General features: G+C 41.3%; 1 protein-coding gene across 4 annotated transcripts in view; it reads right to left on the bottom strand.

The window, feature by feature from the left end:
• Nucleotides 1-26,290, bottom strand: part of HDLBP (high density lipoprotein binding protein) — a 95,032-nt gene that overhangs the window by 21,921 nt on the left and 46,821 nt on the right. For all 4 annotated transcript variants that reach the window (XM_060242102.1, XM_060242104.1, XM_060242105.1 and 1 more), the window contains exons 4-17: nt 21,944-22,098; nt 21,184-21,399; nt 14,198-14,404; nt 13,082-13,297; nt 11,493-11,699; nt 11,022-11,129; nt 10,361-10,465; nt 9,495-9,573; nt 8,896-9,035; nt 8,523-8,627; nt 7,177-7,290; nt 4,286-4,372; nt 3,552-3,683; nt 2,029-2,247 (exon numbers count right to left, since the gene is read on the bottom strand). In XM_060242102.1, the coding sequence (XP_060098085.1) occupies nt 2,029-2,247; nt 3,552-3,683; nt 4,286-4,372; nt 7,177-7,290; nt 8,523-8,627; nt 8,896-9,035; nt 9,495-9,573; nt 10,361-10,465; nt 11,022-11,129; nt 11,493-11,699; nt 13,082-13,297; nt 14,198-14,404; nt 21,184-21,399; nt 21,944-22,098 (2,090 nt within the window). The remainder of the gene's footprint in view (nt 1-2,028; nt 2,248-3,551; nt 3,684-4,285; nt 4,373-7,176; nt 7,291-8,522; nt 8,628-8,895; nt 9,036-9,494; nt 9,574-10,360; nt 10,466-11,021; nt 11,130-11,492; nt 11,700-13,081; nt 13,298-14,197; nt 14,405-21,183; nt 21,400-21,943; nt 22,099-26,290) is intronic.

Raw genomic sequence — 26,290 nt, 5'->3', positions numbered from 1 at the left:
GGGGAAAACCACCAACACCGGACCAAGATACTCCAGAGGATCATTCTTTGGCAGTAGCAGAAGAGGAGGAGGAGGAGAAGAAGCACAATTGGATTTATACCCTGCCCTTCACTCAGAGTAACTTAACAATCTCCTTCCCTTCCTCTCCCCACAACAGACACCCTGTGAGGTAGGTGGGACTGAGAGAGATCTTCAAAAACTGCACTTGAGAGAACAGCTCTAAGAGAGCTATGACCCAAGGTCATCCAGCAGCTGCATGTGGAGGGAGTGGGGAATCAAATTCAGTTCTCAAGATTAGAGTCTTCCACTCTTAACCACTACACCAAACTGGCTCTGGGTCAATCTAACATTAGCAGACAAGTGCTAACAAACTGAAGGAGCAAAAGTTTTGTAGATTCGAACTCAACTTGTCCAATTAAAAGGAGTCGCCACTTTAGTTGAGACCCCTGAGTGCTGATGCTAATCAAGAATGACTGTGGTTGGTTAGACAGCTTACTGGTTTTTTAACCCAATATAGTGGAGAATCTTACAATTTGAGTGGCAACTTCAGCACCCAAAGGTAGCCTATGTTCAAATCCTCCTTAGTCTCCATCTGTCTTGTGCTATATAAGAACATAAGAGAAGCCATGTTGGATAAGGCCAAAGGCTCATCCAGTCCAACACTGTCACACAGTGGCCAAAAAAACCCCAGGTGCCATCAGGAGGTCTATCAGCAGGGCCAGGACACTAGAAACCCTCACACTGTTGCCCCTCCCAAGCACCAAGAATACAGAACATTACTTGCCCCAACAATACGTTCCAACAATACGCTGTGGCTAATAGCCATTGATGGACCTCTGCTCCATATGTTTATCCAATCCCCTCTTTAAGCTTGCTATGCTTGTAGCCGCTACCACCTCTTGTGGCAGTGAATTCCATGCGTTAAACACCCTTTGGGTGAAGTACTTTCTTTTATCTGTTCTAACCTGACTGCTCAGCAATTTCATTGAGTGTACACAAGTTCTCGTATTGTAAGAAAGGGAGAAAAGTACTTCTTTCTTTACCTTCTCTATCCCATGCATAATCTTGTAAACCTCTATCATGTCACCCTTCAATCGATGTTTCTCCAAGCTAAAGAGCCACAAGCGTTTTAACCTTTCTTCACAGGGAAAGTGTTCCAACCCTTTAATCATTCTAGTTGCCCTTTTCTGCACTTTTCCCAATGCTATAACATTTTTTGAGGTGTGATGACTAGAATTGTACACAGTACTCCAAATGAGACCACACCATCGATTTATACAGGGGCATTATGATACTGGCTGATTTGTTATAGTAGCTGCCACATCCAACCCATTCCCCCCACCCCAGAATAACAAAAATATGCAGGTCTCAATAATCCATTAGAGTTACATCTGGACCTTTGCAGAATTTCAGTGATAATGGGAGGGATGAGCAGAGCTATGATATCACTGTTCCTGGTGCCCTAGTGTGCCTTGGGCAGCCTCCTCCTCATGGTGACTGTCCTGACCTTCTGGCTAGTGTAATAATATTATAGCACTCCTCCATGATCAAAACATACCACCAACTTTTCCCTCATTAGGAAAACAAATACAACTTTTTATTTAGCTTATTTAGATATCGATACCCCACTTATCTCCCCAATAGGGAAACCAGTTTAACATTATTCCCCCTCCCCTATTTTATCCACAAAACACCCCTGTGAGGTATTTTAAACTGAGAGTGTGTGACTGGACTAAGGTCACCAGGTGACCTTACAGAGTGGAGACTCAAACCCAGGTTTGCCCAGATTTTAGTTCAGTACTCTAACAGTACTGTTAGTTCAGTACTCTAACAGTGTTGCTGGCCCTAGTAACTCTACTGCTACTCGAAAACTGGGTAAGAAGTGCAGTACACTGGTTTTAGCCATAGTGCCTCTGCTCTCAAATACAAAAACTGTGCTTTTGCCATATATTCAAAACTATCAAAGATTACTGCTGAGTGAGCAGGCCACTCAAGTGTCAACCTCCTCCCCCCATTCATCATTCTTACCTTCTCCTCTGCCAACTGCAGTAGTTGTTTCTTGGCCTTCTCAACATCCTGGGCAGGACCCCTGATGGTAACAGTATCACTCCCCGAGCCTTCTGTGGGGAAGTGGATGTGAACCCCACCGCACTCCTCCATAATGGAGCGGATGAAACGACCTTTGGCACCAATGAGTGAATTGTGCAACTTTGAAGGGATAGAGACCTCCATCTCTGCAATGTTAGCCTAGGAAAAGAGATTTAAAATCTCATTCTTTTTCTTTTCATGATGAAACAGCAGGATAGGAAGAAAAACTGACTTTGCAGACACTGGACTTTGACTACCAAGATGACCCCCATTAATTCTTATTAAAAGTAAATCTGGGGCATGTGCCAAGAAGCACCTGAATATGTCAGTGAACGATAGTTACCAACTGAAATCAGGCAGCAGTATTTTCATGGAAGCACACTTATTTGTCTCAAAAAGAATTCAAGAAAGAATAATCATCCATGGTAAAAGGAACAGCAGTAATTTTTCAGAAACAGTTTGGTAATGGGTTTAACACAAAGATAAAAAAGGATGTTCCAAAATCTTGCCCAACTATGTTTAGCTGAACACATCCCCTCTGTCTTGCAACTTGAGAACTCCAATTGGGTCCTCTTTTCTCAAACTGCCTGTTAAACAGCTAGGTGGAGGGAAAGGAAGTGAATTAACTGAAGGACAATGACCCAGTAGAACATCTTAAATATTACTGTTTGTGGCCTAAGAAATATCAGTTATCAGGTGGATTATTTACAAGATTTAATTGGCTAACAGTTAAGGAGAATTCCCCCTTTTACAGGGTGATTGTGGGAAGACAAGTAGGATCTGGCAAATTGTTTAGTTCATTTAGCTCAATGTTCATTCCCCACATTTATGCTCAGTATCAGCCTACTATGTCTAAGCTAAGTGTTCCTTAGCTGTCTTTAAAGTCATGGTGTATGAAAAAATATTTCATTAACAACATGCACAAACATGATTCCTACAAATCATTGTTCTAAGACATCTTAACTGTTAAATTTTTAAACAGCTTTTGTGGGGGTGACACCCCCCCCATGAAATTTCTTCCCACTGGAAAATTATTGGAGTACAACCCTGAATAATCTTCTCAAAGTAGCACACAATCATTTGTTTGGGCTAGCTTTTAAGCAGTTGTGATTAAAACAGAAAATGCTGAAGGACAAGTGAAATTTAAATTCTGTGACTGGGGCAGTGGATGGGATATGAAGGGAAGAAGTGTTTTTGTGTAGTCTTTTTATATTATGGGCATCTAACTGGCAATTCACTTAGAAGCATTGAGGGGGGGTGCAAGGAGGGGAGCAAAAAAGTGAGTGGGAAGATAAGCCAAACTAATAGACACTGCCAAAAAGAGCCATGGTTCCTTTAAGTGAAGTGTAGAAAGCCTATGTCCAGTTCTTTTTTTCATTTAATTGGGCTGTACCTGGAATACCTTAAAATTGAACTGTACCTGGAACACCTTAAAACCAACTCAGAAGAATAATTCATCTTACCAACTCTTTTTGGATGGACAGGATCCGGTTGCGAGCAGCTTCACAGTTGGCTCTTTTTCCCGTGATGACAATGGTCTCTGAATTGCTGTTTTCTGCTGGGAGATCAATCTTAGTGTTGCATTCCTCACGGATCTACAGACAGAGGGGGGAGGGAGGTTAAAAGAAGCTATAAGAGACTGGCTTCCAGGACAAAGAGGAGGCAGATCTCACCAGTGAAAAATAAATTTGACCTGATTTTCAAACGCAGATTACCTTCCTGGCTGGTGACACGATGTCTGGAAAGACTACTTGCCAGGAGTACTGATTACTGCAAACCAGGATACATGTTGTGTGGTGTAAACTATTCCCCCCCATACCCTTCCACTGCAATGTGTTCCCCCCTCTCCTTGTCTCTCTCAGATCTTCAAAGGTTCCATATCCCATGAATCATTGCTGACAATCTAAATGAAGTCACAGAAGCAATTATTTTGAGGAGAACAATAGAGACAACTAGATAGGTTTGCATTATGTTCTCAGGTGACAGACCAACTGCCATAGGCCAAAAAGATTACATGAAATCATTGTGGAATTCTTGAGGTTAATATTCCTGAGGTAGCAGGCTAAGAACTCAACAAACCAAATGGATGGGGTAATCTTTCTAAATGAACGTTGTGTAAAAAACCAGAAAACTTCCTGTGTTTGAGTGTCTTGCATGGACCTTCACTTGCAGCAGGATCCCTTGAGGAATCACCTACCTTTTTAATATTTGCACCACCTTTCCCAATGATGTTCTTGTGGAATTGTTTGAAGATGGGAACAGAAATAGAATAGCTGTTCTCAACCTTATATCAAAAGAAATAAAGAAAAGACTAAACAAACTGTAGGTATCAATAAGGGCAAATCCATCTAGATAGTTTCAGAGGGTGGCCATGTTGGTCTGCAGTAGAACAGCCAGCTTTGAGTCCGTTAGCACCTCAGAGGCCAGCAAGTTTTTATTTATTGTTGGTAAAACAATTTTGTTATTAGTAACATACGATAATAAATCTATATCTTACATCTTTAAAAATGTCTTTTATCTATCCCATATATTACTTTCCACCCATCCCTCCCCCCGTTACTTGACCCCCGCCAGTGTTTACTTAAAAAAAAAATATTAAAGGTACCCTTAACTATTAAAACAAAAATTTATATTCTTTTTTAAAGCTTAATTATTATCAAAAATTGTCCTTTTGTTTTCCAATTTTTTTTTCTATTTATCTTCTAAACTTTTTCCACTCCGTCTTAAAAACTTCTAAATCATAGTCTCTTAATATTCTTGTTAATTTGTCCATTTCACAACATGTTATAACTTTTATAATCTAATCCCATTTCTCTGGTATTTTTTCTTGCTTCCACAACTGCGCATACAATGTTCTAGCAGCTGAAAGCAAGTACCAGATTAAAGTTCTATCTTCTTTTGGAAATTTTTCCATTTGTAATCCCAATAAGAAAGTCTCTGCAACTTTCATTACTTTATATCTCAATATCCTAGAAATTTCTTGTTGAATCATTTGCCAATACTGTTTTGCTCTTTCACAAGTCCACCACATATGATAGAAAGAACCTTCATGCTTTTTACATTTCCAACATCTGTCTGGCATCTTGTTATTCATCTTTGCTAATTTTTTAGGAGTCATATACCATCTATACATCTTAAAACAGTTTTCTTTAATACTTTGACATGTTGAAAGTTTCATAGAGTTCTTCCAAAAAAATTCCCACGTTTCCATCTGTATTTCTTTATTTACATTAATTGCCCATTTGATCATTTGAGATTTCATTACTTCATCTTCTGTAGACCATTGTAGAAGTAATTTATATACTTTTGAAATTAATTTATCATTGTCTCCAAGCAGAACTTTTTCCATTTCTGTTTGCTCTTTCCTTATTCCTTCAGTTTTAATATCATTCTCCACCAAGCTCTTTATTTGTTGCATATGGAACCAATCATATTTATGATTCAACTCTTCAGCAGTTTTCAGTTCTATTTTGGCACTTTGTATTTTTAATAATTGATTATATGACAGCCACTTTTCTTCATCTATCTCAGCCGTTGTTTTTATTACTTCAGCTGGCACTATCCATAATGGTCTTCTCTCATCTCCGTATTTCTTGTATTTCATCCATGTATTTAGTAAATTACTTCTTATATAATGGTGAGAAAAAAACCCGTCCATCTTCTTTTTTCCATAATACAAATACGCGTACCAGCCAAATTTATTTCCGTGACCTTCCAGCGCCAAAAGTTTTTTATTTAACGTTATCCATTCTTTCATCCACACTAAACAAACTGCTTCATGATATAATTTTAAATCTGGTAGTTGAAATCCGCCTCTGTCTTTTGATTCAGTCAAAATTTTCATTTTAATCCTTGGTTTCTTCTCAGCCCACACAAATTTTTATTTATTTATCAGATTTATATCCTGCCCTTTTTGAGAGTTTAAGCTCCCTTTGTGAAGGAACCCTTTGATTCTCAAAAGCTTATCCCCCAAAAGTCTTGCTGGTGTCAAAGGTGCTACTGGACTCCAATCTAGCTGTAAATTCCTCTGTGTCTTGCTTCACACACAGCCATGCAATGCCAACCCTGAACGGAACATTTCCATTACAATTACAATCAGCATTCTGCTATTTCAAATAAATACACTAAAATAAAGAGGATGGGCCATCCATTCTTAGGAGCTATTGCACTCTAACTTTGTCACATTGCTTCAGACCAGGGGTGGCCAAACTACAGCTCGGGAGTCACATGTGGCTCTTTCACACATATTGTGTGGCTCTCAAAACCCCCACTGTCCCTTTGGCTGGCTTGGAGAATGCAATTTCGGTTAAAGTTACTTTCTTTCCACCTCTCCCTCTGCCCTGCCTCCCCTCTTCCTTCCTTCCAGACAACTGGACAAGTTTCTGGTAGGTGGCTGAGAACTGAAAATATTCTTCTCATTCTATAGTGTATACCGATTGGCAGAAGATGGGCATTTGCAGCATGCTGCTGCATCGAGGATCTATCCCCATGGCTAAAAGTAACAGATGCTGAAGTTGTTTTCACTCAAAAATAATCTCTATCTGCTTTCTGAGTTCTACAATAAAAGTAGTAATAGCAAAAAACCTAGGAGCAATTCATGCCAATTCAGATTAGAAGAGGCCCATGAAAAATACCAGGAATACCATCTGAAGAAGAGAACAATTAAAAAAATACATACAGAGCACAATAGTACACAGGGTTACTAGGAATTCTACTCAGCTCTATTCAATGGGGCTTTCTCCCAGGGAAGAGTTCTTAGAACTGCACTGGAAGCGATCAGGGTAAAACAGAAATGTTGTCAACTGAAAAAGAACAATCTAACGAAACTCAAGGAGGATAACTACCAGGACTTGCTTTTGGAATCAGGGGTTGAAAGACTTCATCATTTACATCCTCAGATTCTATACTAGCTGCTTTTTTGGAGGACTAGATATAACAGAGAAAGAAATCCCAACTAGTCATGGGACAGCAAATTGTTTTAACCACTTAAAGAGCACCAATTTTAACTAACTGAAGCATTACAGTCCCCTAATGCAACTATGGAGTGGTAAATGTGTTAGGACCAAACTCAAAGTAACAGATTCCTACCAAATCTGCCACCATCTTCTGCAAGTACTTGGAGCATTTTTCCACTTCGTTCTTAGGTCCTCTAAGCTGGACAATATCACTCTTATGTGCTGGATCTGGGAAGTTGATGATAACCTGAAAGAAGTGATCAATTCAAGACAAGGTCACATAGACTGCTAAGTGACAGATTACCATTTCTGTAATACAGAATACAGAGTCTGTCCACACAATCTTTCTCTTTGCTCTAAGGGAAGATTTTGTGTTTGTTATACAACACCTACAAAAAAGTTGGAGTATTAGCACACAGAACACGGGGGGGGGCACTCAAAGTTTCATCTCTATCTAAAACAGATGCCTAATAAAGGATTTTGATTTATCTAAAACAGCATCTTCAAAATGCAACTACAAGAGAGCATTTCTCAGCTCCTACAGTCTATCTGGCAGAAAGCCTTCCCTGGTTTCATCCCAGCCCCTGAAGAGAGAGATAAATACGTTAGGACTGCATAAAAGAAAAAGCCCCACATGGCCAAGGTAGGTCTAAACCAGAATGGTCTCAGGAACAAGTTCAAAAAGGTAGATGAATGCTTCCAGACAACTGAAGACAGAAAACAGAAATGATCTGCAGAAGCAAGGGAAGGCTGCAAATGGAGCAAAGAGGGAATAAAATAGAAAAAAAGGGGGAAGGGTGAGTTCTGAATTATAGGAATTTAGGCACTTGAGAAACAGTCTGAAGGGGATCCTATGGGGGCTTGAACTAGGAAATTCTGCAACAGTACAAACAGAACATACAAGTCTTTAGTAAAGGCAAAATAAAAATCAGCTGACAGAATGAACAAATAGTTACCATTATTTGTCCCACACTTTTGTTATAGCTACAAATCTCATTGCAATGCCCTGAACGGAGACTGATTTTCAAAGCGATAGTAGCAATGGTTTTAATTTTAGCACTAGTAGCCGGAGCTTGTCAGATCTCAGAAGCTAAGTATGGTTAACTCTGGCTACTATTTGGATAGGAGACCACCAAGGAATACCAGGGTCATGACGTGGAAATAGGCAATAGCAAACAACCTCTGTTAGTCTCTTGCCTGACAAACCTACAGCATCACCATAAGTCAGCTAGGCTTGACGGACTTTACCCACACACATAATGATCATCTGTCTGCAGGTAAAGAGAATGCACCAGTCCAGATTTCTACAGTTTTAGGAAGTTAAACACAGAAAATACGAGAGAAAAAGATCCTGACAATGGGGCAGGAGTCTCTCCCCACCAGCCCCTTCCCCGTCAGTGCTGCAGAGCCATAAGTGCTGAGGAGGTGTACATCTTAACAATGACCTTGATGGAAGCACCATATAAAAAGCTTTGTTACCTCTGGGAATTTGTCCCGAGTATCCCGAATCCGTTCACCCTTTTGCCCAATGATAGTTCTATGAAATTTCTGATCAATGATCAGATCCTTAGTGCGTTCATTTTCCTGAAGAAGAAAAATTAAATGGTTCACAGGGTGATAGAGGTTGAAATGCATGCCAGCTTTTATTCAGTCTCACACGGTTTGTAATTTGCCCATCAGAGATACGACACTGCTTGCCAGCCCTCAAAAAATATTACATTGGTTTGTCATCTGACAGAAACAGAAGAACATATCTCCCCCCCCTCAGTCTGGATGGAGGACAGTGACCAGAAATTCTTGCTAATGGTTAACCCATCTCCTCCTGGACAGAGTCTGGTCCTCGACGGCTCACCATACGTGATGCGAGTTCCAGCAGCTCTCTCTTGGCCTCTTGAACTCCTTGAGGGTCTCCTTCAATTCGGATGAGGTTGCTTTTCTCATTGTCTGGAGGGATTCGCACAGATACTTTGTACTGATCCTTAATCCTGTTTACTGTAATTGCAAAGATTCTGCTCAGAACACTCATCTTATTTTACATATAAATCAAGACCTCAGAATTTTAGAGTAAGCAGTTCTCTCTCCTTTGAGGATTAATTTAGGCTTGAAATGACACTGACCTATTCATGGAGGAAAAGCCAATAGAGTGGAAAAGTTGTTCATTTTCTCATTTAACATAAAATTAAAATTAAAGAAAACCAGTAAAGCACATATACCCACATGCAGACTGTTTTCAGAGCTGTATTGCCCCACATCCAGCACAGGAACAAGTTGTTCCTCCATCCAGAACTCTGATTTTAATTGAAGACTAGGTCTCAAGAACAACTCACACATGTAGATTTAGAAGCCAACACCAATGCCAACTGGTAACATTTTAGCCATTGCAGTTCCAAGATGGAAACCAGGAGAGAACGCGAACACAAACACAAATAAAAGAATAGGTATCTAACTCACTGTTGGCTCCACTCTTTCCAATAAGATGTCTATGAAACTTGTGGTCAATACTGATTTCTGCATAATCCATTCGGTTGATCTAAAAATAGTAGTTCATAGTTAGCCAAAATCAGGAGTACCAGCATATTCTTGAAGATGAAGAAGAAGATGAAGATATTGGATTTATATCCCGCCCTCCACTCCGAAGAGTCTCAGAGCGGCTCACAATCTCCTTTACCTTCCTCCCCCACAACAGACACCCTGTGAGGTGGGTGGGGCTGGAGAGGGCTCCCACAGCAGCTGCCCTTTCAAGGACAACCTCTGCCAGAGCTATGGCTGACCCAAGGCCATCTCAGCAGGTGCAAGTGGAGGAGTGGGGAATCAAACCCGGTTCTCCCAGATAAGAGTCCGCACACTTAACCACTACACCAAACTGGCTCTCCATTCTTCCATTCTGGGGAGCTCACAGGGAGTGGGAAAGACAGCAATATATGAAATGACACCCCAAATAGCCACAATTACATTCAGATGTTCAACTGAATATAACAGCTACATAATTCAAGTTCAGATTTTTAAAGAAATGGCATGGCACGGTAATAATTCCAACGTACTTTACAAAATATATTCCAACACAATCCTTTATTAAGTTTTCAATGAGGTGGCCATAAAGAGCACTGTTCCTTTTTGTCCCTAGAACAGCACACACAGCCCAATTGAATCCTACTGAACAAGCAGACCTGGACCTGCCATTAAATATGACCTGCATGTTTGCCCTACTGGTGTGAAATTCAACAGCTTTCAGTATACAGCTATACTGCATTTTCAGCTTATTCCCTTAAAATTGAGAGAATGAGTACCCAATTAGAAACCAAAGCTTGCCAACTCACCAGATCTTTAACCATGCTCTCAATCTGTTCTTGAGCCATGTTGACATCCTCTGTGGGTCCCTCCAGAGTTATTTTATCCTCTCCTTCGGTGAACTCTATATGAACCTTTCCATAAGGAGACAATATAGTATCAGCATGAAATTACAAATGAGGAATCAATGTAACAGTATTGGGGTTTGAAACATCCCTTAGTTTATATCCTTTAAAGGCAGTTATTAGAGGAACACTAGAGAGAAAGAGAATCTAATCCTCAATGGAAAATGCATGAAGGTCAGATCATCTCTGAAAGACTGCCAGTCTCAGAAATGGCAGATGGTGACTAAAGAACTTAACTGCTCATTTTGACAATCTTGCTGCCAACTTATCTCTCACTCCAACTTTAATTTTGTGAGGTTCCTTTGAATCTTTGTTCTTGCATATCAGAACTCCCTGTAGGTATAAGAACCCATATGCTATTCCTCAAAAAACTATCTCTATTGCTTTTGCTGGGGTGGGGAGACAGTGCACTCTGGCCCTGATCAGACAGAAAGATGGGATATAAATATTGAAAGTAAATTCATACATATAATTTGCCTCACATCATAAGCTTTCCTGTAGCAGCTATGATAATTACATATCAACAGTAAAGTCCCTGTGAGATGACATTTTCCAAAGCCCATACCTTTGGCATCTGTTGGGTGATTTTGGCCAGGTTTTGCCCTTTCTTGCCAATGATGAAACGATGAAGCCAAGAGGGTGCAGAGACAGAGGAGACTGTGAAACTGTTGGCCTGGGGCAGGGGGAAAACTTTGTTAGTATGACCAGCAATGCGTTCCCTAAGGACAATATACCTCCCCAAATCAGATACACACTACATCTCAATTCCCAGCTGTATCCAATATCATTGTTGCCAGATTCTCAAGCCAGTTGCCAAACAAGCTGCAGCCTTCAGCACTTCTGAAGTTATTTAACAATCATGAACCCTGAAGGCACAATAGCAATATAAAAGGCAGCACTTTTCTGATTCTGATGGGCTATTTTATATGAAGTCCATGGAAATTCAGGAGAATGCTAGCTGCACATAGCTGCTTATTTGGCAGTATATTAAAAAGAAAAGCCCCCAAAAGACTGAACTAAACTGCACTCCAATTACCTTGGCATAGACCTCAGTCAGTGCCTGCCCAAGCTTTTCAGGTTCGCCACGCAGTATCACAGTCTCCGAGCTGCTGTCAGTGGGTGGGATCTCGACCGAGACTCCAGTTTTTTCCAAGATCTCCTGCAGGGAGTTCCCTTTGGGACCGATGACATACTTGTGCTGGGACTTCTTCACCTCCACGGCAATAGTGGTAGTCTTCTTTTTCTGTGCAGTGAAAAAGTACGTGAACATCAGTCATAAGGGAGGAAGGAGCAGCTGGGTGTGGGGCAGAAACCACTAGACAGAGGCCATTTTCTAACTGTATTCGGTTTTAGTAACTGGCTGCTATTGGACTTTTTCTGTCATTTCAGACAGACCCATTTTAGTAACCAGTTGCCAGTGGAATTCATTTACCTTGCTTGCGTCAGGTTAGCAAGTATGGTTGAACTGCTTAATTGCTGTGATGTGCTGTTTAAAATGTCCATAGCATTTCCTATAATGCTGCTTCTCCCCCCCCCCCCCCCCCGGCCTTTTTTCACTGCACAATCTTCAGTGGACTTTGTTTTAACATCATTGAGTGCTATAGTCCTAAACCAATATAGCACTTCATTGGTATAGCAGCACCATTGAGATGCCTTGGCTCCATTGAGTCAATAGAGTCAAGGCATCTCAATGGTGCCGCTATACCACTTAAGTGCTATATTGGTTTAGCATTCAACTCAGAACATTCACACAAAAAAACTCCCCCCAAAAAAACTCTGAGGAAGATCATGCGGTGAAAAAGGGCAAGGAAAAAAGCAGCACTGTTTGAAATAAACATAATGCTTCAGAGATGCCTCCTTAAAGGAAGGGAATTCATTGTATAAAACCCCCATCCCTGTATTGCTTTACTCTAAATCGGACCAGCAACAAATAACATCTGGTTTAGAATGGTAATGTAAAAATCTTCAGATAGTCATCATCTCCTTGCCAAGACAGGAAAAGAGCTGGAACAGGCAGGTACACACAGGGAACTTTTCTTGTCCTGTGTACAATGTACAAACACAAAGATGGAGAACCAGGAAGGGACTGCAGGCAAAAGCATTAAAATGCAGCAAGACTGTACCTCCTCTTCTGCAGAGAGACCATATCTGTTTTGTGGTTCAGTACCAAATACAAGCTTCCTGTGTGGGTTCTTGCTGCAATGATATAATCTTGATTAGAGAGCTAGTTAACTAATCAGTGGACTTAGATGTGTGCTGGTGACCAGAAATGCACTTGTGAACTAATGGCCTGGTTGCCTGCCAGCTCCTTTCTTACCAAGCCACAAGAATGTAACAATATGCCACAGAGAAAGAGACTGCTTCTACTGCAGCAGCAGTAGATAACTTATTACATCAGTACTAAAAAGAGCTGACAGCAGCAAGATACAGTAGGTAAAACTGCAGCTATAAGTGTGAGAACACTTTCTATCTCAAATCATATCTGCAGCAGGGAAGGGAAAGCTGAGCAGAGAACTCCCATCACCACAAAAGCAGGAAGAAGCCTCTACAAAGGGAATGGGGCTCTGGAAGGTACTTCAGTCCCTTATTCATGTAAAGGTCCCAATACAGGACTAAGAACCATACCTTCTCTTCGTAGATCTTCTTCACACGAGCCACTGCTTGGGCCAGCTGCTCCTTCTCTCCGGTGAAGACTATCTCTGTCCTGTTGACGCTGGGAGGTGGGATGTTAATGCGCGTCCCTGTCTCCTGCATGATTTCACTCACCAGCTTGTTGAAAGGGCCAGCAATGAAAGGATGGTACACCTTCTCCACTTCAAGCCTCTCTACTGCACGTTTATCCTAAGGAAATCAGGTTTACTTACTTACACAGCATTGCCAGAGATAACATTAAAAAAAACACTTGCTAGAAATCATTACCAAATGCTCAGTCTCAAATTCCTGTACTTGTCAGCATGCCACACCCGACACTGATGGCATTCGTGGCTCTACTCCTCTCACATACCCAAATTCAGAAGCTTTACTACTGTTCCATGGCCCCAACAATTCCATTCCCAGTGGCATATTTTATAACCAGACTAGGCTGTGTCTGGATGAGCAACAATGTTAGAAGCATTCAGGAGGGTGGAGAAAAGAAAGGACACTGAAGGGAAAGAGAACAGAGTCTAGGAGAACAAGGAAACAAAGTTGGTGGGTGAAGCACACATATGCATGTGAGTGTGGAGAGGGAGAAAGACACTGCATTCAGATTTTACAGCTACATCCATATTTTTGCTTAATAGTCTATGGGATCAATCTGAAAATGAGGCAGGGAGTTTGGTTTGATAAGGGCGCTATGGATAAAACTAGAACTGCCTTATTTGGATTCTGAAAAGGACACAGTAGTTATCATGGAAAGCCAACCCAAAAAAAGGTTAGGGGTCAAGGTGCAATCTCTCAATATCTGAGAACACGACTCCAGACCAACACATTTTCCAGGAACTCTCCAACTGAGCAACAGTTCCACATTGCTGAGGGAAACATGTCAGATGCAGCTTTAATTTGACAGATACATGACATCTACATGGTCATATTGGCTTATTAAAGTTGCTCACAAAGCTGCAAGATCTGAGGAGCATTATTCCAGCCTTCAGTGCTCTGCAAAAATCTTGTTTGACACTCAAAGACAAGCTGAGCTATCTTAGAAGAAGGGCTGGTGAAATTATTTATCTCAGTGGCCATTAAGGTGAACACACAGTTTACCTGTTCAGCAGAGATTAGCAAGATTTCATGACGAGCCTTCTCAATCCCTTCTTTGGTGCCGGTGATCTTGATCTGGTTGCTGGGGTCATCCGGGCGGGGGATCTGGATCTTAGTGGCGGTTTTGAGCTCTAGGTCCTGCAGCTTCTCTCCATTTTTGCCGATGACAAAACGATGATGTTCTTTCGGAATAGGCACTGTTGCTGAAGCCTACAGCAAAGACAAAGTATTAAGGTGGAAGTACAAGCCGATTCCACAATATATCTCCATCTGCTCAAAGGCTGGGTTAGCCAATTCAATACAGGCCAAAGAATTTCAGCAGGGGCAGCATCTCCTATCATAAATGGTACAATGTCAGAAAACTGCAGCTACCAAAGTTCACAATTATATTCAACTACAAAACAGAAGGCCTCCCATGCAGAATGTGGCTCATAGATTTAAAAATTTTATCCTACCTTTATATAAGTTTATTTATCAGTTTCATTTAATGCCCCATCTTTCCCCCAAGAGGGACCCAAACTAACTAACATAGTTCTCTCTCCTCTACTTGACCCTCCTAACAAGCATCACTGAGCAAAGCTCCCTAGCAGCCTAGGATTGGGCACCTGAGTTTCACAGGCACTAGTCCATCACTCAAACAGCTACACAACACTGATTTCTCTCAAAGCATTTACAATAAATTAAAATAGGATTATAAAAAAATCAAACCATAACACACACAAAAAAGCAAGGTGTTAGTAGTGGCAATGCTAAAGCCAAGTATCACGTTTAATTATAGAATGAAAGAAATGTGTATTTGGTTGCTGCCCCTTGTGATATGCTTGATTCTCATACATATACTATCAGGGCTTTTTTTGAGCAGGAATGCAGTTCTGGCTGGCTTAGCATCAGGGGGTGTAGCTAAATATGCAAACAAGTTCCTGCTGGGCTTTTTCTACAAAGAAAGCCCTGTATACCATCTATCCAGTTATAAGAGATTCAGCCTAACCGTCCTGCTGATATGCTATTTTTCGACATTCAAGAAGGTTTGGGTGGAGGGGAAGGGCACAGTATTCCCACTCTTCTGCATTGACAATTAAATTAAAATAAGCCCTGATCAAGCACCACTCAACAAATTCTTCACATTCTCTTGCACATCTTGGTCACTGGGTTTTTCATTTCTGTGTTTTGGGAAATTTGGCTTTTATTGGCTAGCTTAATTTCAGTGCACATTTCTTTAACATTTCTTGCACTTTTATTCATGATCAAATACAGGTTGGCAAAGACAAATATTGTCATCTTCCTGAATCACAACTCCTGGCCCCTTGTATGGTATTCTTTTGTTAAGAGGACAAGACAAAATGGACATATTTATGTTTAGCATTTTAATGAAAAGGTGGTCAAGTCAGAATGAAGCCTCCCATCTGTATTTCCCAGAACATTGTCTTCTGGAACATGTACTGCGCAATCAAATTTCCAGTTTTGACTCAGATGTGAGAAACACACTGGAATGTAGCATGCATATTAGAGCAAACACTGCTACACATTAAACAATTTATACAAGATGACATTAAGACAACTTTCATAAGCTGCAGTCTTAAGGTAAGAATGTTGATGCAGCCAGATAGGGAGAATGTGGCAAAGTAACTACATTTAAGATTCTGGCATCTTATATTGCTCAAGAATTCCTTCAGGAATCCTGGATCAGGATAAACAAGAAATGGAGCTAAATGTCTGGAGCAGGAGTGGCCAATCTGCAGCTAAGGAGCCACATGTGGCTCTTTCACACATATTGTGTGACTCTTGAAACCCACACCACCTCATTGGCTGGCTTGGAGAATATATTTAAAGTTACAGTTGCTTTCTTTCCATCTCTTCCTCCCCCCATCTATTTGCTTGCCTGCCTGCCTTCCGGCTCTCAAACACCTGAGATTCCTGTCTTGTGGCTCTCAAACATCTGACATTTATTGTATGTGGCTCTTACATTAAGCAAGTTTGGCCACCCCTGGTCTGGAGACTTGCAACTTTTTGCCTCTGGATCAGAATTTAAGAGTAGACAGACACAATGCAACAAACCTACTATTCAGCTAGAGTAACATCCTCTTTTCAAAACTGGTCAGCTCTCAAGAAGTCCACAGGCAGGACAAAAAAGAAAGAGCCCTCAGCCAATGACCTGCTGCCCCCTTCCCCCACCACCTCTGAAGCAGAGACTCTACTCAGCGGCTACAGCTTACAGTTGTTAAGAGATGTGTCCTGAATCTGTTTTGACATTCTTAAAGCTATCTTACAACAGTGAGTTCCAAAAGTTAATTATGTATAATGCTTTCTTAGTTTCAGAACAATTTCACTGAGTAGTCCCCTAATCAAGGTGGATAAAAATCAATTTTTAAATAAAATGCTATTTGAGGAAAATATATCATCATCCAAAGGGTATTCCATCATGAAATAAGGATTAGTTTTTAATTCTGAAGCATAAGGCTGTATATTCATGCAATTTTTAAATTTTTTGGTAATACTATTAATCCAATCACAATGTCATGCTCTTCCAGAGGTTTCTGTAAGATTACTGGGCAGTTTCTCTGTCTACAATATATTATCACAGAACACAGATGCTTGTTTTTGCAGTTCTCAAAACTAATTTGTGTCTGCAGAGATCATATGCCTCTTCTACACAGCAAAAATGTTATAAAATGAACAGAGTTGAGAAAAAGACCTTAATCTCAGTTCAACAAACCTATGAACACAATCAACTCCTCAAGTGCTAAGTTTCAAAAAGTTCAATGAACAAAAAAAGATTGCTTGGAGTGGAATAAATCTGCACAAGAAGAATTTAAGTGAGAGGAGAGAGGGGCGAGCAGTAAAAATGAAAGTGAAACTTTGAGCAGAATACTCCGCAAGACTTTGGATCTTGTGTGTGCATAATCCAATATCACATTATTCTTTCCCTGGAGGAGAAAACCTATAATGGCAGCAGGCCGTAAAAGAGACCCAGTTTGGGAATATTTTAATGAAGTTCCTCTACCTATTGGTAAATCAGGCATGTGTGCAAAATGCAAACACTGCAACAAAGACATGCAAGGCCTGGTGGCCCAAATGAGGCAACATCATGAGAAGTGCTATGATGAAGATGACAACAGAAACATGTTTGAACAAGCAGGATCTTCAGGTTGGTAAACATTTTTATTTAATCATATTTCTTAAAAAGTGTCTTGAATTGTCATGTTTGAGCAAAATTATATTTCTTATTACTGCATGTTACTGTCATTTTGATACAATTATGAAGAAAAGCAAATATTCCTTTTGGGGCAGTGCTGCATGGCAATGAATACAATAAGCAGAAATTGTATAAATAATAAAATAGCAGCATTGTTGTTGTTTTTTGTTTAGGGGAATTCATCATCAACACTAAGGATTCTGGAAACTATCCACCTTCAAGATCACCATCCTCCTGTTCTACAGTTTCAGAGTTATCTATCCAGGATAGCGTTTCAGTTGCAGCATTTACATCATCATCAGACACCTGCAGTATATCACCTTTTCAGCAGCTCTGAAAAGAATGGGTAGAACCAAGCTAACGCACCCACAAGATGTTAGACGGAACTCTGTGATGGACTGTTTTGAGCAATATATCAAAAACTGGCCTATTCTGATGACAATTTGTGAACAATATTGAGATAAAATAGATGGCACTGTCATGGCCAAAATCCTCAACATTGGGCTTAAGAGAAATGTTGAACATATGCTGAGCATCCTGAAACCCATTTCTGAAGCTTTAAACAAAATACAGAAAAGTAGCTGTTTTATTGCTGATGCTGTTGAAATTTGGAAGGAACTGAGTGAGCACTTAAAAACAGAACGACACATTGACAGAATTAAATTACAAGCATTTAAAAATGAATGGGACAAGCAGCTCCAGCTGTCTCCAGCTCATTTTCTGGCAAATATTGTCAATATCCGGTACCAGGGTCAAAACTTAAGTGCTGAGGAAGAGCAATTAGCTATGACATGGGTATCCAGCAATCATCCATATGTAATGCCAACTTTAATAAACTTCAGAGCTAAGGGGGGAGGGACGGTAGCTCAGTGGTAGAGCATCTGCTTGGTAAGCAGAAGGTCCCAGGTTCAATCCCTGGCATCTCCAAAAAAGGGTCCAGGCAAATTGGTGTGAAAAATCTCAGCTTGAGACCCTGGAGAGCCACTGCCAGTCTGAGTAGACAATACTGACTTTGATGGACCCAGGGTCTGATTCAGTAGAAGGCAACTGTGACGGAAAGCTAGCGGTTAACCAGAAACTGAAGACGCACAGGGCCTGCGTCAGGTGACCTGAGGGTGGGGGCAAAGTGCTCGGAGCTCTCAGGGAGGGAAAGTGGTTGAGTGACAGTGAGAAGCTGCTGAGGCAGTCATTCAGTCAGTGTTGGTCTCTGACAGTGTTGGTGCCTGTCAGCGAAGTCTGTCAGAGTTGGGGCCTGACAGAGACTGAGAGGGTCAGTTTGTGCTGGACAGAGGCTGAGGGGACAGCTGATCCTGTGAAGGAGCTTGAGACAGTGGCGGGAAAGACTTCCAGAGGCTGCAAGCTCGACAAAACCAGCCAAGAGGGCTGTGTGTGTGAGTCAGTCAAGACCTGAACGGTCACAGACACCTATAGACAAATCTGAAGATCTAGAGAGGTGGTTGAGGGAGTGGATGTGGGTCTGAGACACCAGAAGGGCTGAGAGAGGGACTCCAGTCAAGGGGTGAGACTTGGCACATCATACCCAAGAGGCCAGACCTTTGCTAGAGGTGGAGAGAGCAAGATATAGGGAAACTGTGAACTGTGTAACTGAGAAACTCAAAGGAAGAAAAAGTTAATGTAAAGCCTGAAACAACTGAGCAACGTGTTAGCCTGTGTAAATATCTCCCATATCCCCAGTTTAAAGACTTTGTGTTGTAATAAATCTGTGGTTTGAGTTAAAGTTCTCAAGAGCCTATATTTTTGGGGAAAAACAAACAAAGCTGCTGTGGTCCCCTATGAAGTGAATTATATTTCCATCAGATAACAAGTAAAATACCCCGAAGAGACTGATTCAAAGAGATCCAGTGAGGCCGAGAGGCGGGCGCTGCTATAGCAACTTCATATGTTCATATATTCATTCAAGAACTATATGTTTGCTGAAGATGTTTTAAAGAAAGTCACACCAGTGAACTGGTGGAAGTCACTTAAGCACTTGGATTTAGAGACTATTCAAATAATGATTTCATTTTTAACAGCAGTAGCTTCTTCTGCAGGCATAGAAAGAATATTCTCTTCCTTTGGACTCATTCATTCTAAATTGAGAAATTGTTTGGGACCCGACAAAGGAGGAAAGCTTGTTTTTCTTTTCCAGATTATGAACAAAGAAGAAGATGATGAGTGAGTTAAAGAGGACAGTATTTAAGTTTTCATGTGTAGACTGGACTAACAGTTTTTTAAAATATATATATTTTGTTTAATCACATCAGTTAACATGGATGTTTAAGCAAACATATACTATAATGTTATTGTTTTAGTTGAATAAAACGATTTAAATTATTATTAAGGTAATGATTATTTTTCTCCTTCCAATAAAGTACAGCAGAAAAGTTGTCCAAATATGAATGATTAATCTATTAAACGAGATAATTCACCTCAAAATAATTTCATAATTACCTATCTATAATGTGTTTCTAATAGTATTAAAAATTAGTATTTTTATATAACTGTAAAACTAATATGAACAGTTGTTATTCTAAAAATGAAATCATCTAATTGTGAATATTAAGGTTATACCAGCAAAAATGAGTCTTTATGTAGAAAACTATGATTTAAATCAAGTCTTACTGACTAGTGATTTAAATCGTGATTTAAACCCTGCCCCTAATGCAACGGTGAAAAAAGAAAAGTGAAATTCTAATTTCCCACATCATAATTTTTATAGAACTCTCCCACATTGCCAGTGCCTTCCCCCCCCCTAAACTAAAGACCAACACACAAGCTTTATCTTTCCTTCCGAGAGAAGTCACTACAGCCCTTTGATCACTTTGCTTCTTCTTCTCAACTCTTTCATTTTTGTTGAAATGGAGCAACTAGAACCATATACAATACTGCAATCACACATTGATGTGTCGTTCTATCTAGCTAACCTCACGGCCTCCAAGAGCAAAGTTTGAGTCCAGGGGCATCTATAAAACCAATGAAGTTTTATTCTGGGTATAAGCTTTCATGTGCAGACGTAATTCTTCAGACCTCAAGTTCTCTTTTCCAGGCTAGGCCTACTCATAGTTAAGAACAGAACCCATGGGGTCATCTAGCCTGAGCCTTTGCTTTGCTACTGATAGCCAGCCTTGGTTTTGGTAAAATGCAAATAAAACAGAAATCACAATTCCTTTCCTGAACTGCTCTCAGATGGTTTCTAATTGCTTTTTGATTCAGGCTTGGCTAGTCTAATCTTGCATGGATCAAAAGTCAAGACAGGAGAATGCTTAGTCACAGAATGGAAACAAATAGTGAGTGGGCAGTATCAGTTGCTTAACAAACAACTGTGCAAGAATCAGTGCAAGAGACACCAATGCTCCCATCATTCACTCCCAATATTTTGCGAAGTTAAAGCTTTCCAGGTTCTTTAAAATAAGTTTGCATTTACTGACCAAACCACAATTCATCTATAATGTATTCACATTGTTAGGTTCCTTGAATAATGGATCCCCATGCTTCTGAAAGGATATTACTTGCCTCGGGTCAGCAGCTAGCAACCTATACAGCAAAGTTTAACACGATAAAATGTAACTAGCTCTTGAACTTTTAGAAGTCTGGCTTCCCTTCCACTTGCCCTCTGCACACCTAAAATGCAGTGCAAAGGGTGGCGTACTGAGCTTTCATAAGAAGAGTTAAGGATGTCAGTTCTGCTTAAGACTCCACTGTCAGTCAACTAAAAGCTACTTTTGTCTTTACAAGCATCCACACCTTGAAGCTTCAATACTGTAGGCAATATACAGGAAAACTGAGTCACACTTGCCTGTGTCTGAAGCCGAGCAACTATCTCCTTCCGAGCCTTCATCACTGCTTCCAGCTTGCCAGAGACCATGATTGAGAGACCCTGATCCTTTGCAAGAGATAGTTCCAGGTGAGCCCCTGTTCTCTGCATGATGTCCAAGCAGATTTTTGCCTGCTCCCCTTCTCCAAACTGGTTCATGTCCTTGTATTTCCTCTCTTCTAGTGGCACATGGAACACCTGGTCAAGAAAGAGTAGTTTGTTCAGACAACATGTACAACATTGCTGTCCTTCAGCAGCACAGCTGAAACTATCCCACTATAATGAAGGCACCTAAGTAGCAAACTGAGCATCAAACTCCAGGTACAACATTAACAGGAAGAAAAATGGAGCTTTCAGATTTTATCACAAAATTGATTGACTTTGCAGATTAGAAGACATTTTTAGAGGCCAAAAACTCTAATTCAGCAGCTCATTTCAGGACTGCTATGTCACTAACTATACAGGGCCAGCAGATGAACATTCCTAGCTCTACACCCACAGAATTCTCTGTATCTGCAAGATCAGGCATATGCTGCCCTCCTCTAAGCAAAGCCCTTAGGCTAGCCCTGCTCATTCTTGCTTGCAGTGCTTTCTTCCCCACAACAGCACACTCAAGGAATACTGAAAAACAGCTGCCTTCTCAGCTTATACTAAAGGAGTCCCTTTTTAAGCACCCTATATGTGTTTCACACAGAGGCCAGAAAAAGGGGGAGGGGAGGATGAGAATCCACCTTGCACTGACCTGAGTGATGACAGAAGCCTTGATTGGTCGGATTTTGCTCCAGGCACCAGCCGGTTCCTGGGCTGGCTCCAAACATGCTGCTTTCTCAGGAAGAGGGGGGAAGGCATCCTTGTAAGTTGGAGGATCATTTTCTTCTTCAGCATTTAAAGCTGCAACTAGAATGTAGCGAGCAAGAAAACAAAGAAAGAATTCATACACAGAAAGACTCCTCAGCAGTTCATCTCCTCCCCCCACTGTTTTTTTTTAAAGCAAACCGAGTTTGTGCTAGAAAACTCAACAATTTACTTCACCTGAACACAGCTCCATTACAATAAATGCATCAAATTAAGCTGTCCCTTTGCTAAATCAACAATGGCGTTTAAGAGATATGGAAGGCTGCAAATGCTGTAGAAATATGGTTTATCCTGTTCCAAAAAATCTATGTCTATTTATCTAATTCTGAACACAACTCCAGAATGTGGATCAAAAAAATCTGCACAATAGGGCCATGCACAGAGAAGACAGTTGTCTGTTTTTTTTCTGAAAAACCAGAAGAAGCCCCTACATTTGCAGAAAAATCTCAACACTTTAAAAAGTGACAGGGATTTAAGATTCCCTGAAGTTAAGGGAAAGTATGATCTCAACTTATCATTACAGCATTTCAGCTGCCATCTTTAGGGTTGTCTGACAATTCCCAGGAAACATTAGAGGGGAGCACTGCGAGGAGAAAAGACAACAGCTGAGGAAGCTGACTGCTGAGCTCCAATGGTATTTAGGCTTGGAAGAAGCCCAGGTGTCAGCCAGGAAGAAGTATTGCTGCTTCACTCTTTACAGTGGCTCAGCTGCAGTAGGTGTTTCGATCTAGAACAGAGCTGCTGGTAAGGTGAGTGAGACAAGGGCTGATTCTGCATTAGCCTTGCTCTGGCACTGTGTTTCCCCCGGGGCAGATGTTGGTTTCCACATATCTTGACCTGGGGCAGCAATTTGACCCGCCTCCAAAGCGATGTCGCCCCACATTTAGGAGATCCTCAAAAAGCAAGAAGTTTATTTTTGATGCGGTTTCGGGGCTCGAAATTTATGTGCAGAACTCATGCCAATGTGCTGTCAAATTTCTCGCATCAGTAGAACACACCCACATAACTCCACGCCCATGATTTTGCCCAGTTATTTTGTCATACTTCCTTAATTTTACTCCCTTTGAAAATTATCCAATATTTTCCTGAAATAATTTTTTTAAACAAATCACGTTTCACGTTACAACGTGAAAAATATATAACGATGTAATGCGATTTTCTTTTACTGAATACATCCTTTGCTTCCACCCGCCCCCATTCTTTATGGCATTCCACGTGATTTTGATAATGTGTCATTGCATTGTGATTACTTCCCCCTCTCTGATTAAATCACTCCTGACTATTTAATTTTTTTTTCAAATAAGATTGTTACAATGCAACTAAATAGCGATGTTACACGAACTACTTAAAAGATGTGCAATTGCCACCTTTATCAATCCCCTCCCCCCACCCGTATGGCCTCAAACAAAAACGGGAATTTGATTATGTTTATAGGTTTATATTTTTGATAGGTTGGGGAAACTTTCTCCCTTAACCCGGCATAAATCTCCCCCCCCACCCCGCCACCTTCATGCATATATTTGTAATTTGTTATAGCTTTTAAAGGAAAACTGTGTGCTTAACATTCAACGTGTGTGGATAAAAATGGTGGATCACTGACTCAGATTTCCTGGGCTTAGATAACCTGCCAATGGCAGGGCAAAAGGAAAACACGTGACTTTGCCAGTATTATGCCTCTGGCATTACGTTGTAACGCAAACAAAGACGATCGCGTTGTAACGCGAACACGCATGCGTGTTAAAAAAAAAAAGGGAAACGTATGAGGGAGGGGGAAATTGCTACGATTGTGGGCGAAACTCCGGGAGCAGCAGTAATGTGGAATCAGAACACACGGAACAGATTGGGAATTGAATCCAGGAGAAATCCTCTAGTGCGGAATCGGGAAATCACGACCGCATGGAACAACCATGGAGCAAAAGGGAGGCAAACGCCAAATGCGGAATCAGCCAAGATTTGCTTTTCTAAAACTGCTGGGGAGCATTACCTAGGGTTGCTGTGGGAGGTAACTGTGTGAGTGCTTGGTGCCTGCTGGAGAGGGGTTTCTGATTGCTTTTGTGTGTCTTTTGTGTAGCTGTTGCTGAGTGAGGAGAGCTTGTTTGCCTGGGGGTAATTGCTGGCCCCACCCTCTGCTGTTGCTCTGGCTGTTGAGTCAGAGGTGGGTGGGGGCTTGAGCCTTTAATTTGCAAGGCTCATCCTTGCCAGAGGCGCAAGCCGAAGGGCTCTTGGCCTGGGGGTTCTGTAGAAAAGTGGGTAGTTACTCACAAGTAGTTTCAAGTGGCAGTTGGTAATGAGATTTAAAGAGAAGTGAAGATAAAGAAAATTTTGAAATGGATTGCAGCAGTATGGCTGGTGAGGGAGCAGAGGCAATGACGTGTAAAGACTGGGATGTTGAGAGTAGCACGAATTACACTTGCAGCAAGTGTAAGTTAGTAGTCTTGCTGGAGGAGAAGATACAGGGATTGGAGGCATGATTGTCAACACTGCAGTGTATAAAGGAAGGTGAGGATTTTCTTGACAAAACGCATGAGGCGCTCTTGAAAGGACAAGAGGATGGAGAGGAAATGGTATCTCAGCAATTAGAAGAGAACCCAACACAGGAGGAGGGTTCCTGGAAAAATGTAACCCAAAAGAGAAAGAAAATCAAGAGATGTTCTGAGCCCCTGCTGCTCAGCAATTGGTTCCAGGATCTCCCCACAGTAACTGATTCTGAACCATTGGAACAAGGGCTACTTCCCCAGCCTCCACGAAGCTTCAAGAAAGTTTCTCAGGATCCTGTGGATAAGAAGCCTGGAGCTTCTGCTCCCTAATATAGGAAGAGGAAGGTGATGATGATTGGAGACACCTTGCTCAAAGGGGTGGAGCCCAAAGTGTGCCGACCAGACTTGTCATCCCGAGAGGTCTGTTGTCTGCCAGGTGCACGCATCCAGCACGTGACAGAAAGTTTTGGAAGACTTACCAAGCCCACGGATTACTATCCTTTCTTGCTGATCCACGTGGGAACGAATGATACTGTCCATCATAGCCCTGAACGTGTTAGAAAAGACTATGTGGCTCTGGGTCAGAAGGTGAAGGAGCTGGGCGCACAGGTTGTGTTCTCATCAGTGCTTCCTGAACATATGAAACTGCCTTCTACTGAATCAGACCCTCAGTCCATCAAAGTCAGTATTGTCTACTCAGACTGGCAGCAGCTCTCCAGAGTCTCAAGCTGAGGTTTTTCACGCCTACTTGCCTGAACCCTTTTTAGTTGGAGATGCCGGGGATTGAACCTGGGACCTTCGGCTTACCAAGCAGATGCTCTACCACTGAGCCACCGTCCCTCCTTCCTGTTGAAGGCCGTGGCTTAGGACGAGAAATAAGAATACTTCAAATAAACGACTGGCTATGTTGATGGTGTCGTCAGGAAAGATTCGGATTTCTGGACCATGGCTTACGCTTTCGAGATGGTGGTCTTCTATCAGGAGATGTTTGCACCTTATGGCGGTGGGATAAAGGGTGTTTGGTAACAGCCTTGCTAACCTAATAAGGAGGGCTTTAAACTAAATTGTATGGGGGAGCGAGACAATTCAAAGCCTCGTATGATGCCAGAAACTGGGGATAAGAACATTAAAGATTTGCAAAGAGTGGCACATACACTAGGTAATGTTAACTTGCAGGCTTGTACAGAAACTAAACCCTCGGGATGCATAAAACGTGGATTCCGATGTCTTTACACTAATGCACAGAGTATGGGAAACAAACAGGAGGAACTGGAAGTCCTAATAAAGGAAGGAGACCATGACATAATAGGCCTTACTGAAACTTGGTGGGATGACACTCACAATTGGAATATTAGGACTCAGGGGTACAACTTATTTAAAAGGGACAGGCAAATGAGAAAGGGCGGAGGCGTATGAGTATATGTGAAGGAGGTACCGTATATACTTGTGAGGAAATGTGTGAATCTGAGCATGGCAGCTCAGTTGAAAGTCTCTGGGTAAAAATAAAAGGAGTAAGAAATAACAGTGATATTATTGTGAGGGTCTGCTATAGACCACCAAGTCAGACAGAGGACTTGGAGGAGATACTTCTACAGCGGATTGCAAAGTTCTCCAAGAGAAGGGATACAGTGATCATGGGAGATTTCAATTACCCGGACATCTGTTGGAAGTCCCAACTCTGCAAAAAAAAGAAAAGAAAAACAGTTTCCTGACTTGTCTTGCTGACAACTTCCTTTTCTTCTTCCAGCAAGTGAAGA

The sequence above is a fragment of the Heteronotia binoei genome, chromosome 6 (genome assembly GCF_032191835.1).
Source record: "Heteronotia binoei isolate CCM8104 ecotype False Entrance Well chromosome 6, APGP_CSIRO_Hbin_v1, whole genome shotgun sequence".
NCBI classification, from domain to species: Eukaryota; Metazoa; Chordata; class Lepidosauria; order Squamata; family Gekkonidae; genus Heteronotia; species Heteronotia binoei.
This window is presented reverse-complemented; position numbering and strand designations above follow the sequence as displayed.